Raw genomic sequence first — 18,062 nt, 5'->3', positions numbered from 1 at the left:
ATAATCCGAAAAAACATTCGGACAACTTCATCACCATAGGTTTTCATGTGATGATCATTTGACTGAGGCTTATCGATCCTGTCTTTGCATCACACCATGAAAGACTTGGGGAAGCTCTCTCAACCAATCGCCTCGCGGCTGTGGCGACATTTCGGCGCACGAACAAAAAAGATTAAAAAAAAAACAAGTGCAAAGGAACTCATCTTCCAAATTGCAGTTTCGAAGGATATGAGAATATTCAAATTCGAGGTGGCCTCCCCAAAGGAAAGGAAGACACTCCTAGCACTAACACAGCCACAGGAATTAGGACACCACAAGCATTTCAACCGAGCGCATCAAAGACCTCTCAGCCGACGATCGGAAGAGACATATATCGGTGGAGAACACCGAAATCTTTTGCCTGTGATCGTCCTCCAGAGCTTCGACGATTGGCCGGCTGCATGAAACCCGAAACTCCAGAGTTTCGTCTCATCTCATCATCGCCTCCTTAGAAACCTGTGGCATGTGGTCTTTCTTCTGGATTCCAGTATCTTTGCACAATGAGAAAAGGGTTTTTACTTCAGCTTAGCTAGAAAAAATCTATTTCTATACCAGGTCTCCCAATCACCAATCAAGACCCATCGCTTAATCCTTCCCCAACAAAACCTCTGGCATTTCCTGCCGGCTTCCTCAGAAGAATGGTCACACGAACTTCTCACGTCCTCCATATGGTTGCGGTTAAGAAAAATGTGTCACCCGAAAAGATAGAAAACCCCAGCTCTTCGGCTTCAATCTAGCCACAAGCTAAGCTAACCAATCATCACGAGCATGTTCTGGTTTAGCTAGTGCGGCCGACATACGACCTCCGCAGCTTGTGGTGGGTTGTCGCATTACTTTGCTGCAACCGATTTGGTCCTACTCTCTCTCTCATCAGCCACCTTAAATTGGGGCTTAGATGGATATACAAAGATGGTAGAAGCATTAAACGATGGTTGGAAACCGGCTGAATATCTTACTGAAGTCAGAGTAACTTTCGGCAGCTGCAGCGACCCTGAAGCCAGTGGCACTAACTTATAACTAAGGATGTGCCCAGACTTTGGAAGGACATAGACAGTACCACTGTGCGACCCAGATAAAACGAAGCTTTGGGAATCTGCCAGTGAGAACTTTACCTCTTGAAGGAGCTGTGTCTGGTTATGAATTTTGATGAAGTATGTGAACGGATCTCCAAGAATGCCGTAAGGAGGACATTCCAAAGTAATAGTCAAGGGGGCTAACTCCACGTTCACAACGGGTAGCTTGTGTCTCGTCAGAACACTATCTCCTTGTATACAACTGACCTGTGGTCCACTTCCTCGATCCCTCCTCCATCTAAGGCACACAGTTCCCATCCCAAGTGTTGAAGAGTTTACCTGAGGGATCACCATGAAAACCTTCCTAAACTCCTCTCCCGGCACAAGAAGGCCAGAATTTGCAAGATCCTCACTTCCAGGTTTTATTAAACATGAGGTAGCAGCACAATCTTCATCCACTTCTACTGACAATGATTCTACCTGCAACGGAATCTCTGTACAATTCTTAGCACTTAAGATTAGTATACTTGTCTCGTTAAGAGGTAAGGATGTGAACTGGTTATTTTCAGAAACCGTCTTCATCTTTGAGAGTAACAGGGGATCACGCCTGAATGGCAGCAAAAAGCGATGGCTGATCAGAACTGGGTTCTTTCCTTCGATCTGTAAGCTCTTATGGACATGAATCTTTTGAGCATTTAATTCATTGCCATGAGGAGAATAGCCAAGTGATACATATAGCATGATGGGTTTTGATCGGTTCCATTTGATCTCTAATTTGCAGGACCACGTGTCTCCAATTTTAAGAAATGGGACGGAAACTAATCCAAAGGACTGTTGGATATTGTTAATTTTATCAGCTTCTTTTTTAGATTCCTCTTCCCATTCTGCTCCAGCAACACTCAGGAGCTCAACATGATGACCGTCCATGGTAGATGGTTCTGTTTCCCTTGGACTGAACAAGCCACCTCCTTTTACATCAACCAAATTGATCTTCAACTCACCAGAATAGATATCATGGCCCCTAGCTGCTATACCAACAGGAACCATGAAGCTCTCTCCTACTAAAGCTGCACCAGAATCACCTAAATTAAGATCAACAAGAGGGTCAGCCTCTTCAACTTGGATAACCTTCTGACCAGTGATTGCAAGAGCAGGATCCTTGGTAGGATAGGTCTCTACGCGGTCTTCAAATTTCCAGAGAGGTAAACCATCCATAGACGCAGGACTTTCAGCTCTGCAAAATATGGTGAAGTGCGGTCCAAGTTTTGCAATGACTGATATACATTCTAGCTTTCCACTTTGTTCTGAAAAAGACAAACATGTTATATCTGTGGCAATACAAAAAGCAGAGATGAAGGTCCCAAGAAAAACACTATCGAATAACTTTAGCCGAATAAAGTATGTGCATGAAGTATCAAAAATCCACTTGAAAACCAATGACCTAGGAGACAAAGACCAAGATTTCTGCCATCACAAGAATCAAAGAAACTGAAGAAACAGGGAAGAGTAATTATATTAAAAACTAGATTCTGGTAATGTGTGTACAGTCAGATCAAACATAAGAGAGCTAAACCGCATGCAACTGGTGTCAGCTAACTCAAGGATGACAAAGAAACGAAGAACTACTGCTGCTACTAGAGCCAGGTCCCTGAACTGTTAATAAAAAAAGACGAACCTGATTTAATGTCATATGTCAGCCGGAGCCACTTGTTGGTCACAAGTGATAAAGATGCAGCAGTTTCTACTCGATTATTGTGCTGCCCACTGGTGATTTTTGAAGTTGATTGCGGTCTTTCAGCATTTATGATGGTAAAGTTATACTCTGGCTGGTTGAATTGGACTTCTAACTGATCAATCTCAGTAGTGAGGGGTAATTGAGATAAAAGTGAGAGTGTCATCAACGTAGATGCACCAGGCTTTACTGTCTGTTCATGGAAAGCCACTGAAGCAAGAAGCACTGATCTAAGAGGACTGACAAGGTCAATCTCTAGATGAAGGGGGTTTCCTTCCGTCACATTTAGATCATTACTTTCTTCAACTGATCTAATTCCCGACTCTCCACTGACCAGTTCCAAAACCTCCTTGTGAATACTTTCTCTCTCTGTAAGACTTGGAGGACCAGCTGGACCACATTCCTTGAATCCAAGAGACTGGATGTTATCAGAAGATACAGGTAGCGAAGCCATTTCTAGGGAGCTCTCTACAAAATTTTTCACCACACCCATTTTCTTAGAGCACTCTCTCGAGAAACCCAAGGCCTCCCACAACAGTATGACCCAGCCCTCTCGTCTGTATAGATCGGCAAAATTGTCAAAAAACTGCTTCGCAGTTGTGAAGTCACCAACTGAAAAATATTCTTTAGCGATCTCCAGTCCACAAGTGGATCCCATTCTCTGAACTTTGAGGTTACCGTATGATTCAAAAGATCTCTTATACAATGCAATAATTTCATAAGAATCCTGGAACCTTTTCCCTTCTGCAAGAGCATAATGAATATACTCCTCATCGTCAATACTGCACGATCAAACAAAATTATCAAGCAGACAGAAAAACTAACAGAATATGTAATTTTAGAATTAGCCTTATAATACTTACGGCTGGAAGGAAAGTGCATCTCCTTGCTCTAGTAGTCGAGCAAATTGCCCTACAAATGTGGAAGGCGCCACTGATTCAGCACCACCATCAATTTCATTTGCATTGACCAACATTGACAAGGCAATGTCCAGAGAAGACTGCTTCTTCTTCAAGTAATGAGCTGCCAACTGGATTAGGAAGTGTAAACAGAAGATCATGAACAAGGTCAAAGAACTTTGCATTACAAGGCCATAGAAGCCCTAGCAATTCACATCATTCCAAAGTTATCAGCAGAGGTTAGGTTTCCAGCACATAGTGCCAATGGCTAAGACATAGATCTGCTTCAACCATGTATAGCACACTGCATGCCAAAATTTTCGAAAGAGGTTTTCAACACACTGCAACAGTGGCCAAAAGAGTGTTGCTTCAACCATGAATAGTGGACAGAAGACAAAACTGAAAGAACAAATATGTAACAGTAATCATGCACATCATAATGAAATGGCAAAAAAAAGGCCTCAGTGGTGGAGAATTTATTGACTGGTAAATATTCAAACTTCTGGTTCCTTATCTGTCACCAAGTTTAAGTTACAACATAAGAGGATGTAAGGATTACAGATAACCAAGATCGGATGCAGCAGTTATCAAAAGTGACCTGAATTGCATTTGGTGGTCCATCATGCAGATTAGAAAAAGGGGTTCTTCAAAATGCAAACTAACCAGAAGGATCTGTACCTGATAGTAATAAGCAGGACGAAATTCCCACTCTGTCAAGCCTCTATCAGGATTGTCTGCAGCGACAGACGAAATGCTTTGAGTAGTCGCAGAACTTGTCTCAAGCAACTCAGCAAATACCAAGAATTGTCTGCTCATCCATTCCCAGTGAAGATATATAGCTTCTGGTGCTCCTATAAGCCTTTTGTATGAAGCATTATGCTGGCGGAACCATGTGACTGCTTCTATAATCTTGCCACCATGCAGTAACAAAGTTGATACCTTAAAGTGCAGTTGTTCTGCAACATATTTGATCTCAACTAACCGTTGGATTGGGGGCAATCTTGTCGAAGTTCTGATCATCTAAATGTACAAGCAAATTGCAAAACAAATTTGGCACCAGTGTCAAAGCACATGGGTATAAATTAAACCTTGATAGCAACTTCAAGACATAATGTATAAAGATAAGTAAAAAAATTCTCCATAAGATATCAAATACAAGCAAGACTAACTTCATCATATGCCCATATTTGTCTTTTATAAATTGACTGAGAGGCCTCGTCTTCCTATAACATAGTCTCTCATTCAATTTCCAGATACTTGAAATATAGGAATTGACAACATATTTACAGGGAAGTACTATTCCAAAATCGAAAAATAAAATATCAAGAGGACCACAGCACTGAACTATACATATCTGAACTTGGAATACTACCAAAGGCAGAAGGGTATACCTCTCGAAGTACACGATAAGCCTCCTCATAAAACCTTAATGCTTCAACCCAATCCCTTCGGAACTCTGCATATACAGCAACCTGGCATTGCTCATTCATAAGGACTATAGTTGAAACATAAGAAAGTTGAACTAAGAACAACAAGATCATCCACATATATGATGTCCTCACACATGGTGCTGCACGCTGCACGAAATTGTCAAACATGCAAGATGCAATTCTCTCTGCCAAAACCCAGAAGTTACGCAAAGCATTGAAGATCGCATAGAGTATGAATTGTTCATTTTGGATATGCATCAAAGCTGAAGCAAAGATTTTCCTTCCAATAATGATCAGTTGTATTTAATGGATGAAGAAGCATAGAAGGAGCAAAGCAAAGGAACCAATTTTTCAGATCCAGCATCTTTTATTGGAAATAACTGCCACGCAGTCTTTGCTATGGCCCTGCCATTCAAAGAAGATAAATTCTACTTCATAAGCTAAGAATCTGATTACCGACTAAAAAAAAAAAAAACTAAGAATCTGATCATACAGTTTAGCGGTGAAAACGATAAAATTACTTGTGATGTCTACTACTACTACAAACAGATTGTTTGGTAAGATACAATGTCACATGAGGAATCGCTGAGTCTTGTCAAAAGATAACAATAGCAATGGTCCTTACTTTGAAGCAATAGCGTATATTTGATTCAATTGAGCTGAAGCTCTTCCTCTCAACCCGTGTTTTTATCCTTCGCCCTTCATCTCTATAATATGTATTGGCTAACTCAACAAATGTATTGGCCAATCTGCACAAAGCAGTTCCGTCAAGAGATCTCAATATCACTCAAAGGTTTCAGAAAGCAGAGTCAACATGATATATACATGCCTGTTGAGAGATTGTTTCAGTTCCAAAGCATCGCTAGGAGTATAGATAACAAGGTACTTGGAATCAACCTCAGCTCGCTTACGTAGAGCAATCATTCGATCTTCATTAATATCATCTGCACCACATAACTCAAAACCATCACAGATTAGTTATTGAAAAGTTAACATACCAAATAATTTTAATCCGTGTACCCTAGAGAAACATTAATCGAGGATATGCTAAAAGAATGATATTATGATGGAAGAAAACAAATATTTATGGTCTTTATAAAATTGGAGAAACCATCCCAAGAGAAATTCTTTGGAAGATTCTCAAAAAGTAAGGAGTACATCTTGCCTTTATCTAAGTAATAACGGACATGTGTGATGGTGATGATACTCAACTTAGAATGTATAGGGGAGACAGAAGGCATTCATACAAGCACAGGGTTACACCAAAGCTCAACTCTAAGTCTATTTTACCCTATAATGGACGAGTTGACAAGACATATCCAAGATGATATACCATAGGGGACAATTAGTTTTAGAAACCATTTTCAGTTTTCATTCTCATCAATTTTCATTATCATTTTGTATTTTCTTGAAAATCTATTAGGTGAATGAAAATGAAAATGTCACAAAAAGAAAATCATGAAAATGCATTTGGCTACGTCTTCTTTTTATTTTATCTTCTTAATTTAGATTTGATTAAGTTAGAATTAATAATTCACAATTATCATATATAATTTAGAAAAACAATCTTGTAAATGAATTGTGCTTAAGTCTCCAATATTGCTTGTCTACAGGGTTTGACTAGGCCTTGTATGCATGTAGCCTTCCTTCGTCTAATAGCTTAACATTTTGGATTGAAATTCTAACATGATATTAAAGCCCTACTTAAGTTGTTCATGCCTTATTCATAAGTTATAATTTATGAGAGATTTGTATGTCTCACTCTCTATTTGTCAATTCCATGACTGGTTCTTATTCCAATTTGCGTGTAGGAAGTGGTGTTAAAGTTTCATGCATTGCTTGTCTACAAAGTTTGACTAGGTCTTATACACATGTAGTCCCTTATTAACCTAAGTTTTTGAGTTGCCAATTAACAATTGACATAACTACATCCCTTGCTCCTCTTTTTCCTTTTCTTTAAATGAATATTCAAGGAAGCTTCAAGAAAACTCATAGAAGCTTAAAACAATTATCCCAAATTCAACAAAGCTTCACAACAACACAAAGAGGAGAAATGTTTTGTCAAAACATGCTATGCATGAGCCGCCAAAAGCTTATCAGCTTCAAAGAAGTGCCATCACAACGACAAAGTTTTCTTAAGACATATTGCTAAATTCTTTGAGCTTATTGAAGTATTGAGAGAGAGAGAGAGAGAGAGAGAGAGAGAGAGAGAGAGAGAGAGAGAGAGAGAGAGAGTAATGACACACCAAGAAGAAACCATGCAACGGCAAGGGAGCACTCGCATGAAGAAAGAAAACGTAGTGAATAGATAGGAGAAATAGGAGCTTTGTATTTTGAAGGAAGATTTCACGTATTTCCATTTGAAACGGAAGTTTTGAGAACCACAAAATGGTGTTTCCATTCTTGAAGCCATAAAATTGGAGTTTTAGCTCTCCGTTCTTTTGTTTGAAAACACTCCCAAAGATGACCAAAAACTTTTTTCTTTCCCTTTTTTTTTATTCTCGAACGAGAATGAAAACTGGAAATTGGAGAATTCTCTAAAAACAGGGCCTTCGTATATACATTTTGTGGATCATACCGTGATAGGTGAAACCCAAACAGGAGTGAGAAAAAAACTAAATTTTTGGAGGGAAGTGGGCTTTTGTCGAAGTTGATCAAAAACAAAATATATGACACGTAAGTTCAACAAAAGTAAAAGTTTCAAAGATGCTTTTGTGCAAATTGGAGACCAAGAAATCCTATGGAGCGAAGACTTCTGATATCTTGATTTTAATTAGCAAAACGTAAGAGTCAATGGAGATCTCACCCATGGTGAACAAGCATGATGGATGACATGGAGAAGTGTGTCCGGTACTTTGTGCAACCTTCGAATTGCACCTAAGCTTAAGGAAGAATTCTATAAAATGGCATAAGGCCAGCAATGAAGTGCAGGGAGTTAAGCATCAACAAGTACACAAATGGGCGTGTGAAGATATGAGAATACTTTACATGTGTGCAGGCACACAAGAAAGATAAGATAATGAATTAATTAATTTGAGGAGAAGCACTTGTTACTCCAATTGAGGATAAAATGAAAGAAGCTTGGGTTTGAAATGGTCTGGTCACCTTGTACAAAAACCTTCATACTTGGGTCAAAGGGGCAGGGGAAGGCCGAAAAATACATAGAAGGAGATGATAAGGAAAGATTCGGAACACCTAGACCTTACCAAAAACTTGATATGGAATCAAGCCGAATAACGTAAGAGGATCATATAGGAAGGTTGATTTTAGTGTTGTTGCTTCTATGGATTTTCCACAATTAATAGGGAAAGAACTTGCCATATGTTCACGAGTCAAGCGGCTGATGCCAACTATTCCGAAACGCTAATTAAAAGGTTCACTAGTGAGAGAATGTCTTGACTTTCTAAGCCAAACCAGATTAAAAGCACCTCTTAACATACCAAAGTAAAGCAGATTCAAAACTAAGGCTTCTATTAATGAAAAACCAAAACAATTCCACTTTCAACATAAACTAAGAGAGTGCCATACCTAACATTTACTTTCTTGCACTACACTCGGCATGAATGGATCAGAAGTCGACCATAATTATTTTCCGAAACATACAACTATAAATAGTTGGTCCCTGAAAACAAGCCCGGCAAAAAAGAAAAGGACAAGGGCTACGTACCTCCAGAAGAAGATTGTACAACAATGACAACCAGTTTGATGTTCCGCGGCCGAGCTGCAGCTCTAAAATCAGACAGGCATCAATGATTAGAGCTACAATTTGGTGAGTGCACCATTGCTAAAACTAAAGAAATAAGTTGTGCCATGGAGCGTGACAACCCATCGCAGCATGTCCACTAATGACGCGGCGAGTGGCGAGAATCGATTATGTTCTCGTGATTGTGATTGCGATTAAGTCAGGAGGCAATCAACTCCTATTCCTGATTCATCGTCCCACATAATTCTCTTTTTTCAACTACCTAAAAGAACAATGACGAGCGTTCGATGCAATTGTCGCAAAACCGAAGGGAATTTCCATATCCGGGAGGGCAGACATGAAGCTAATGAAAGAACAATCATCTCCACCCGATCGGCGTATATCTATTCATATAATCTGCAGAAACTGTTGATGCAGAGTCGTAACAAGGAACTAAATCCGAATCAATCACCACTCCACATTATTCATACCGCACGCAACCGAAATCACAGCTCGCGAGAAATCACAGCTCTTACTTGAGGTTCTCGAGCTCGGTGCACACATGGAGCCACTGAGCGGGATCGCCGGACACGTGCGCGGAGCTGAACATGGCCGCGACCACCGCCGGAACCCTAGTCCGGTGCTTGAGGAGCCAGTCCCGCCGCAGGATCCCGCCCGGGGGAGGATCCCCGGCGGCGGCGGGGGGCTCCCTCGCCTTCCGCGCCAGGACGGCCTGGATCTTCGCGAAGTCGGGCAGGGCGAGGACGTTCATCGGGGGCTGCAGGGAGTGGAGGTGGCCGGAGATGGCGGGGTGGTGGTCGGAGCACCCGACCAGCGAGACCAGCGCCACCGGCGGCGTGCGCAGCTCCTCCGGGTACTCCTCCATCGGAATCCGATCCGGAATGCGCCGAGATCTGTGCGCTTTCCGGCCACAAGAGAGAGAGAGAGAGAGAGAGAGAGAGAGAGAGAGAGAGAATTTGCCACGACTTGCAAGTGCGTCGTGTGTGGAACTGGGAAAGCAAAATATATATATAAAGAAAAATTAATAAAGAAAAATTATATGTATTTTTCATTTTTAATCAACTTTATTTTGCATTTCTTTAAAAAAAATTTATACAAAGTAAAGGGGATATCTTCAATTTTCAAAGCATCGAAATTGTATCTTTTTTCCTTTCTCTCTCGAATTATTTTGGATTGATTATTTTTATAAGCTCTTTTAATCGTGCGGAAATTAATACTCCTATTCTTTGTATAATTCTATTTCATCCAATTAGGAACTTTGGATTTCTTTTTCATCTTGTAAACATCATCACCAAAATAAATTTAGAACTTTAAATTGTTCATCTCCATTTCATACATGTATATGTCTATGTGTAATAAATATTTTGCGAGACCTATTAAATGTTAACTTCCGCATACAAGCAAAGCGTGTGCACTTTTTGCCAGTTACCAATCGAATAAATTCGCAGGTGCCGATATTGAAGTCCGGTTTAGTTCGGCAACCAGGCGACCCTCGCCCGATGGCGGTACCGCCGATCGCACCCTTAACCTCCCGTCATCCTCTGATCTCTCTCGCTCTTTCTAGTCTTTTTTCCCCTTAAAATGTCATCATTTCCCATAATAAACTTAGCGCGATCGGCGCCATATTAATGTCTTAGAAATGGTCTGAAAAGAAGAAAAGAATGGCAAAATCTCAATTTAAATTGGAAAGGATAAAGAAAATATAGATCGTGTGATGGCCACTGTAGCTACAAAATAACAATTAGCTTTTCTAAAAGCATATCTGATGATCAGGTAAAGGATTCACGTTCATTCAGCAAACAATGATAAAAAATTTTAAGCTCAGTTTGCTTCTAGAAAAACGAATTAATTGAAATTTTTTTTACTAAAAATGATCATTTATATCTCTTACAAAAATGAATGAACACTTTCTTTTTTAATTATCGACGGAAATGTTTGAACATAAATTATCATCGATAATAAAAATATTTTCCATCGTCTAATTATTTCAAACGACACAAGCCATCAATTTTAAAAATAAAATTTTAAAATTATTCATTTTCCGCGAAACAAAGACACCCTTTAATCACGGAGTGGGACTCATTCAATCAAGATAAAATCAACCGTGCCCAACACATCCGATTGAGGGTTCTGGCATAGTATTAAGCCCTTGCTTCAGAGGCCCCAGCTTCCCAATCGTTCTGCTTATGAGGCGTAAATGGAAGAAGAAACCCTCGAGTCTGAGCAATTAGATGCTGCTGCTGCTGTTGCTGCTGCATGATAGAAGCTCAATTGTCTCAATGATCAGAGCATGGAATAGAGTAGGAAAACAATGATGTAAACGCTAGGGAGTTCTTTTGCACATCATCCAATTGACAGGCAAAACAACAATCAAGGATCAATGCGAAACAGCACTTCGTCCAGATGCGTGGAAACAATCCGGGTTACGCTAGGAATGGACCACGGAACCGACCCGGGTACGAGATCTGTCCCGAAGAGAATCAGACATTGATTCCTTTAGGGTACAGGGGGAGGGGACATTTTCACATGACCGCAGGAAAACCCTATTTCCTGCAAAACGGGCACCATCGAATCTTTCCATGGCAAATAGTCCGAGCGATGGTGTGAGAAACACGTTCTACTGACGCGGTGGAAGAGCGCCCCTGGCCCTTCCATGCACCTGACTCCGGAGTTCGAAGTGAACAACATCTTACAACTGACTCTGCGGTATCGTGATTCACAAAAAAGGATGACCTGCAGAACAATCGGATTCATCTTAAGAAAGGTCCATCTCAACGGCAAAACAGGAAATAACAAAACGGGGAAAAGACGATCGTAATGGTTGAATTCACGATTTCTTTATATACTAGAATCACCTATGGCAATGCGTTCAACGGCCAAATGAATTCATTCGCACTCAAAGAGGAAATGCTTTAAGTGGGGTTTTAATAAGATCCAAGATAGTTCCTACATCTGGCATAAAATAAGTAAGGAAGCCCAACAACGGGAAAAGGAATACACTTTAAAACTATTGGTGAACATCCTGAGATGTGATCAGACATAAGGCTCATTCACTGTTTCGCCAAACTTCGGTCAATATCGTTACAACCACTACACTTTATAAAGTCATTCCATTATCATCACTCTGTCTGTCTTCTACACAAATTTCAACAAACATTAATGTGCTCGTGCACAGGAACACTAAACCCAAGGCGGCACGCCATATGGTAACTACCAAACCCCCTTGACATGCCACATGGGCTACACAATCCACACTGCTGAGCAAAAGCTCCATGTCATATGACAATGCACACCATGTGAAGCGTTTTATTTACCTAGCCACATTATCTACCACATAACATGGATGTCAAATTGTTCTTAATGAGACAATACCCTTTTTCCCATCAGCAACTTGTACTCAATACAAACTAGGTGATGGAATTGAGTAATTTGGTATAGTTCAGAGGGTAGTCGAAGCACAGATTGCCAGTTGGCGGCAAAAATAGTGCAAGCAACTTAAAGCTTAATAGGGCTAGATACTACTTTGCTGATTTACTAGATCATAACACAGCTAAACAGAAATTTTCCATCAAAAGAGCTGCTTAATAAGAATATATTCGGTACAAAATAAGCAATGCTCCAAAAGTTTATTATATAAGCATAAGAATATTAGGCTCCACAGAATATTCAAATTGACATGGCAAAGCTGATTTACACAAATGTAAACAGTTGGGTTCAGAGGTTAATTTAGGTTGAGATGATGACAGTGGTCAAAAAACAGGGAGCAACATCAGCTAGAGGTTGATCTGAAAACAAGCCAATATAACATGGCTTAAAAGTTTAATGCAATGGTCAAGAATTTTTATCATGTGGTTATCGTATCTATTTGAGAAGGTCAGAAGTACAAATTGCAAAAGGATGTGCTAAACAACATGCAAAACCCAAAAAAACAAACTTTTCTTGCATTAGTAAAGCATAGAACTTCAGCTACTTAAAATTCTGAGCAGCAGTAATTGCAGCTAAAAGTACTCCTCCATACCTCTAGATGCCAAGATGACAGCTTGCAAGGCTAGATATGAAGCCTGCCACGAAAGTAGCAGAACCGCTGCTCTAAGTCCTGCGGCAATCTAAGGATTACCTGCATACCACCGGGGAAATTATTAACCTTTATCACCAATCTATTTCGGAAAAAAGAGAAGCAGACAAGGTGAAGAAGTTGTGCCTGTCAATGTGACTTCTGATCACCATTCAACCAGCTGTTTGATCAGAACCACTAGTGAACTGGGGAGAATGGGCAGTTACTATAATCTGTGCTTGTCCAGGAGCTGGTGCAGCCATACCTGGGAAAATTCATGAAAAGAATATCAAAAACTGATCTGAATATATTATCTTGTAAAACATGAAAATGTAAGCATCGAGTATCCTGAGGGTCTTCATGGTAAAGCATAAAATCTGGAATACATTAAACCCATAACAGCAGCAATGACGTGAGAGAAGTAGAGTCATCTGTCAAGTGACTGCCTTCATGAGACAGACAACACCATTCACGTGGATATGAACAACACAAAAGTGCATGAACTAAGTAGAGAATCAACATGCTTAAGTTCAATACTCAACAAATGACAAGGCATAGAGTAGGGTTAAATGCAGTGAGTCAGAAATATCCACCAGTACAGAGCAAAGTAAGCACCCAGCAGTATATAAATGCAGTATTAATTGGAAATACTACATTGTAATATATCAACACCAGAGCACCAATCACTCAGTGTCAAGAGAAAGTGAGGACTCTCACAGCTATGCAACATGTTTTGCATTACACACCGCGTCTCGTCACATGGTAGTTGAATAAGTGGGAAAATATATGGCATGGTCAACAAATTGTTAAAGTTTGTTAATAGTTCAGATTATCTTTACTAGAAAATATGGACAGGTATGCGATCAGAAAATAATTACACAAGTAAATGTATAAAACATATATGCACGTGTCCAGACACGGTCTCTCGATTTAAGAATGAGGAGAATAGATTTAGGAAGAGGAACTCTGCCTGCAGGATATGGTGCTTGGAGTGCAGGGACTGCAGCTGTAACACCATTTACATTTGGTCCAGCAAATTGCACTACATGCTGATTTGGCACAGCATAACTTTGGGGGGAAGTGTAGCCATAACTGCTCGAAGGCGGATGTCCCACTTGTCCGTATGAGTATAGACCTGCACCGGTCGTGCCCGGCACACCATATATCTGAACATAATTCTGGGCCAGGTAAGGGTTGTAAGCACTCTGAAAAGTGTTAATTGGGGAAGAGTCTAATTAGAATATCAACGACGTAGAAATGATAAAAAGTCCCTATCTCCAATTCAACGTGATTGTTCAAGTTACTGAGATTTGAAGTGCTTACCTGTGGGTAGACATACTCAGGTGCATATGTTGTGTACCTGCCATAAAGAAAATAATGGATCTCTTAGATTATAGGTTTTGACTTATACTGTTGACAGGCAAACTTCCCATTGCACACCGAAATTAACATCTTCTTCTTCTTTTTCTTTTTTTTCATGACAAATGAAGGTAACATATGATCACCATCTTTCGACAGCAAATATCAACAATACTAGCAAATAACACAAGGCTAATTGATTTAGTTATTTTTCATAATTTCTCCTGATTATACAATGATTACCAGCTGAATCACTACATTTCTAAAGTTGATGACATACAACAGCATAAATCATAACTTGAGAAAGGATACTGAAACTATCGTGGCAATGTGTACAACCATCAACTATCTCCAAATCTCTCCCAAGGTTGCAATAACTGACGGGCACACCAGAATCTCCGATGGAGAGATATGCAGCAATGATTACATAGCTACTATAAACACTCACCAATTACATTTAGCAAATTATCTTCTCCAACAAGCAACCTCATACAATTCTACTCAATATGGGATTATACTGACGCAACACTCAATATCTGTAGTTCCAAAGTTTTCAGTTAGCAGCTACGATAATGACAACCACCACCAAGCCTTTCCTAAATGAAGCTTAGAACGGATCTTTTTGTGCCACCACAACTCTATTCAATACCAAATTCACTGAAACATCCCAATATGCGAGATCTTTCTTCTAAGTTTCTAATTCCGCAACAAATTCATGTGAACCTAAGGAATTGACCCATATTTAGTATCTACAAAGTGGGCAATATTAGCCAATCATGATGTGTCAATCGACACTCAAGTGCTGCACTTTATAAAAGGATCAAATTGGCCAAGAAAAAAAGATCAAATTAGAAAAGATAACGGACTCAAGGCATGAAACCTTGCAACCTACCCATAGGGAGGATATACAAATCCGGGTTGATAACCATAAGTACTTGGTTGCTGGTAAGAAGGGCTTCCAATGTATGTACTCCTTGGCGTCTGCATGCTCCCAATAAGAGGAACTACTGGTCTCATCCGCCCTAAAGAAAGAAACAGAAAGAAAGATGCATGTTAAAGGGCATTGACAGTAACAAACCCCATGAGTATCAGAAACACTAGAGATATTATTCCTCATTGAAAGGCCGGCCTGAACATCATAGTACCAGAGTTCTAATAGGATCAGGCATTACTAGCATTATCTCAACCCTTTTATAGTCAGCAATTGATCCAACATTAGCAATACAGCTGCCACGCGTATGCATAAGCATTTGCAAAACTCATGGACGCACACGTATGAATATAAAGCATGTTATCACAAATGTGTGCACTTGAAATATACCTCAGGCACCACAAGGCAAACTAAGCGGTTTAGCCCAATTAAAAAAGAATAGCCCAATGAAAGAAGTCGGTAATAATAATTTCACGCAAATAGAAAGTCACAAATTCATCTACGATATCTACTAGTTACCTAGTTCATTTTCAAATGCAGATGGAGTAAATGAAGTACCAAAAGAAACAGGCGGCCGAAGCCGTCCGAGAGCAGCCAAATTACAATTAGCTCTCCTTCCATCAATAACTGGACTGGGATTTTCGCAAGCCCTCCTCGCAGATTCGGGATCATGGAATGTCACCTATCCTCCATATAAATCCAATACAAGTATAACCACATCATAGCTGTAGTGTAGTCAACAGCACCATATTACCATGACAAAAACAAGAATAACCCAAAAGCAAAAACTAAAGTACTAATCAACCAATCAATAGAAAAAAAACCACATCCAATAACCACTAGGAACAGCCAAACACTTACAAAACCGTAGCCCTTGGATCGGCCGGTGTTCTTGTCGGTGATCACAACTGCCTCAAGAATGTCCCCAAACTGCTCAAAATAACGGCGCAGAGTGTCGTTCTGCGTCTCCCAAGCCAACCCCCCCACAAACACCTTCGTGTAGGTGGTATCCCCGACTCCGGTAAATGGAGAGCTCGGCACCGGTTGGTGATACGCCATGGACAAAGATACCCAAAGAACCCACTGAGATCAAACCCGGAAAAGAAACCCGTAACGTTACTACAAAAACAACTCGACACGAAGAACCGGCGTGACACAGAGCTCGACCCAGTAGACCCCGAGCAGCCTCCTCCACCTCCTCACCATCATGGAGGCAGCATGCTGGGCGAACGGAGAAAGACCTAGGATTCAAGAAGAGCAGAGAAAGAAAGAAAGAAGGAAAGAGAGAGAATTTCTAGAAACAGGGTAGGGGCGCAAAAGGGGAGACACCCATGAGGTGACGGTGATCAAAATAAAGAGAATGAACAGAGGACCGTAATAGAAAACCCTTCGAACAGTGAACAGAGTACAGGGGATGGGGCACGTCCAGATATGATTGATTCCAGAGAACCCCCCAACAAAAGAAGAGAAAGAGAGGGCGGGCTATAATGGATCAAAAGAAGAGATGGGTATGGCTGATTTCATTGGAATGTGACCTGGGAGTGTCGCTAAAGGCTGATCACCGTGAGCTGGATTTTCAGAATCTTCGGAGGCACCACCATCCGGAGCCAAATGCTCATCAGAACTCCAGAAATTGTTCCCTTCCCTTTTCTTTTCCCCCTTTCCCTTGCCAACCCTTTCTTTGTCACATAAGTTAGGACAAATTTTTCTTAGCCACGCACATGAGTTCGCATTTGCACACTAATCTGTCTATGTCGTTTCCCCTTCCCGTTCCCACACTGTAGCTTGCGCCTTGCGATACGATCCTTCGGTTCGGCCGGAAGGGAGTGAGTTCGAGTCGCGGTGTGATGCACGACTTAACACGAGCTCACCAGCCACAACTTTGGTGCGACGGTGCGGTGAATGTCTCGACTTGGCCAGCGTCGCCATGGTTGTCATTGTATAGCTTTCTTCAGATCATTCGGCCTATGATGGCAATCTTTTTGGAAGGCGCAAAAGGAAAAATTGAAGATGGGGAAGAAAATCATGCCTAGGCATGATGGTCCTAGAGAATTTTCAAATGGGTGCGAATTTAATAAATTATCAGATGTTTGAAACGCCCATTGATTTAAATAAGTAATTTTGGAGCTTCTTTAATTGAATAGATGAGAACAAAAATCAAACAAACTTTGTTTATGCAGCAATGCGATCTTCCAAAAGATTACGATCGTCTGTTGTGAGTTTTGATTGTGGGGGCAAGATGAAGGGCGAATTTGGAATGTTAACTTCTTTAATTACTTTATGAGAAATCTCGTGGGGACCAAATTGAACATATTTTTGAAATTTTATGGTACATGTATGTATTATCAAAACTTTATTGCCCACACTCTCAAGTAGGTCCGCCTCAAGAGGGAAGAGTGGCTGGCTGGGAAGAAAATGACAAGAGAAAGATTTGCCATTGTTTGGAGAGAGAGAGAGTGTGTGTGAAAATGAAAGAAAAGAAAATTTTAATCACAAAATTGCTGATTTACATTCTATATTCGAAATTCAATGTATGGCTTCTACGGTAATCCCAGGCTCCGTTTGTTTCGCGAAAATAATTTGAAAAATATTTTTCAAAAAATGATATCCTATATCGCTTATCGAATAGGAATGAATGAACACAAAGTATGTTCATCGTTCACGAAGATGGTTAGATATAAGTTACAATTGATAATAAAAATATTTTTTATTGATCAGTTATTTCAAGTGATATAAATAATTATTTTTAATTCATTTTTTCATGAAATAAACAGAGTCTCATGCAAGTTTTATAAGAGGCGAAAGGGTTGGATTAGAATAAATGATGGACAAACGTTGTTGGGATCTTGAACGCTATCATGAGCTTCCTATTAAGATGGAAATATTCAACTCAATTCAAACC

General features: G+C 40.2%; 2 protein-coding genes across 6 annotated transcripts; both read right to left on the bottom strand.

Annotated features, from left to right (window-relative positions):
- Window positions 1-178: 178 nt before the first annotated feature.
- On the bottom strand, window positions 179-9,776 carry LOC115685690 (uncharacterized). 3 transcript variants are annotated; one of them, XM_056314157.1, is made up of 9 exons: window positions 9,332-9,776; window positions 8,781-8,842; window positions 5,943-6,057; window positions 5,739-5,862; window positions 5,075-5,155; window positions 4,362-4,703; window positions 3,648-3,814; window positions 2,728-3,566; window positions 179-2,380 (listed from the first exon to the last, which is right to left on the bottom strand). In XM_056314157.1, exons 1-9 carry the CDS (start codon window positions 9,679-9,681, stop codon window positions 870-872), a joined length of 3,591 nt encoding a protein of 1,196 aa, XP_056170132.1. In that variant the 5' UTR covers window positions 9,682-9,776; the 3' UTR covers window positions 179-869. The 3 variants fall into 3 exon arrangements, with proteins under 3 accessions (XP_056170132.1, XP_030466641.2, XP_056170133.1); XM_030610781.2 differs by having other exon boundaries at window positions 179-2,356; window positions 9,332-9,774; XM_056314158.1 differs by lacking the exons at window positions 5,943-6,057; window positions 8,781-8,842; window positions 9,332-9,776 and having other exon boundaries at window positions 5,075-5,139; window positions 5,739-5,810.
- Window positions 9,777-10,853: 1,077 nt separating this feature from the next.
- Window positions 10,854-16,845, bottom strand: LOC115685737 (uncharacterized). Of its 3 annotated transcripts, none has more exons than XM_056314079.1 (8): window positions 16,022-16,845; window positions 15,680-15,842; window positions 15,122-15,251; window positions 14,194-14,230; window positions 13,841-14,075; window positions 13,018-13,135; window positions 12,835-12,933; window positions 10,854-11,068 (listed from the first exon to the last, which is right to left on the bottom strand). In XM_056314079.1, the coding sequence occupies exons 1-6, from the start codon at window positions 16,217-16,219 to the stop codon at window positions 13,044-13,046; spliced, it is 855 nt and encodes a 284-aa protein (XP_056170054.1). In that variant the 5' UTR covers window positions 16,220-16,845; the 3' UTR covers window positions 10,854-11,068; window positions 12,835-12,933; window positions 13,018-13,043. The 3 variants fall into 3 exon arrangements, with proteins under 3 accessions (XP_056170054.1, XP_030466693.1, XP_030466703.1); XM_030610833.2 differs by lacking the exon at window positions 10,854-11,068 and adding an exon at window positions 11,113-11,549; XM_030610843.2 differs by lacking the exon at window positions 10,854-11,068 and adding an exon at window positions 11,113-11,549 and having other exon boundaries at window positions 15,719-15,842; window positions 16,022-16,842.
- Between the last annotated feature and the right edge of the window lie 1,217 nt (window positions 16,846-18,062).

Source organism: Syzygium oleosum, unplaced genomic scaffold (assembly GCF_021117445.2).
Source record: "Syzygium oleosum isolate NSW1041296 unplaced genomic scaffold, Sole_v2.1 Sole_v2.08, whole genome shotgun sequence".
NCBI lineage: Eukaryota > Viridiplantae > Streptophyta > Magnoliopsida > Myrtales > Myrtaceae > Syzygium > Syzygium oleosum.
Note: the sequence above shows the minus strand (reverse complement) of the source record. Positions and strands in the feature narration are given on the sequence as shown.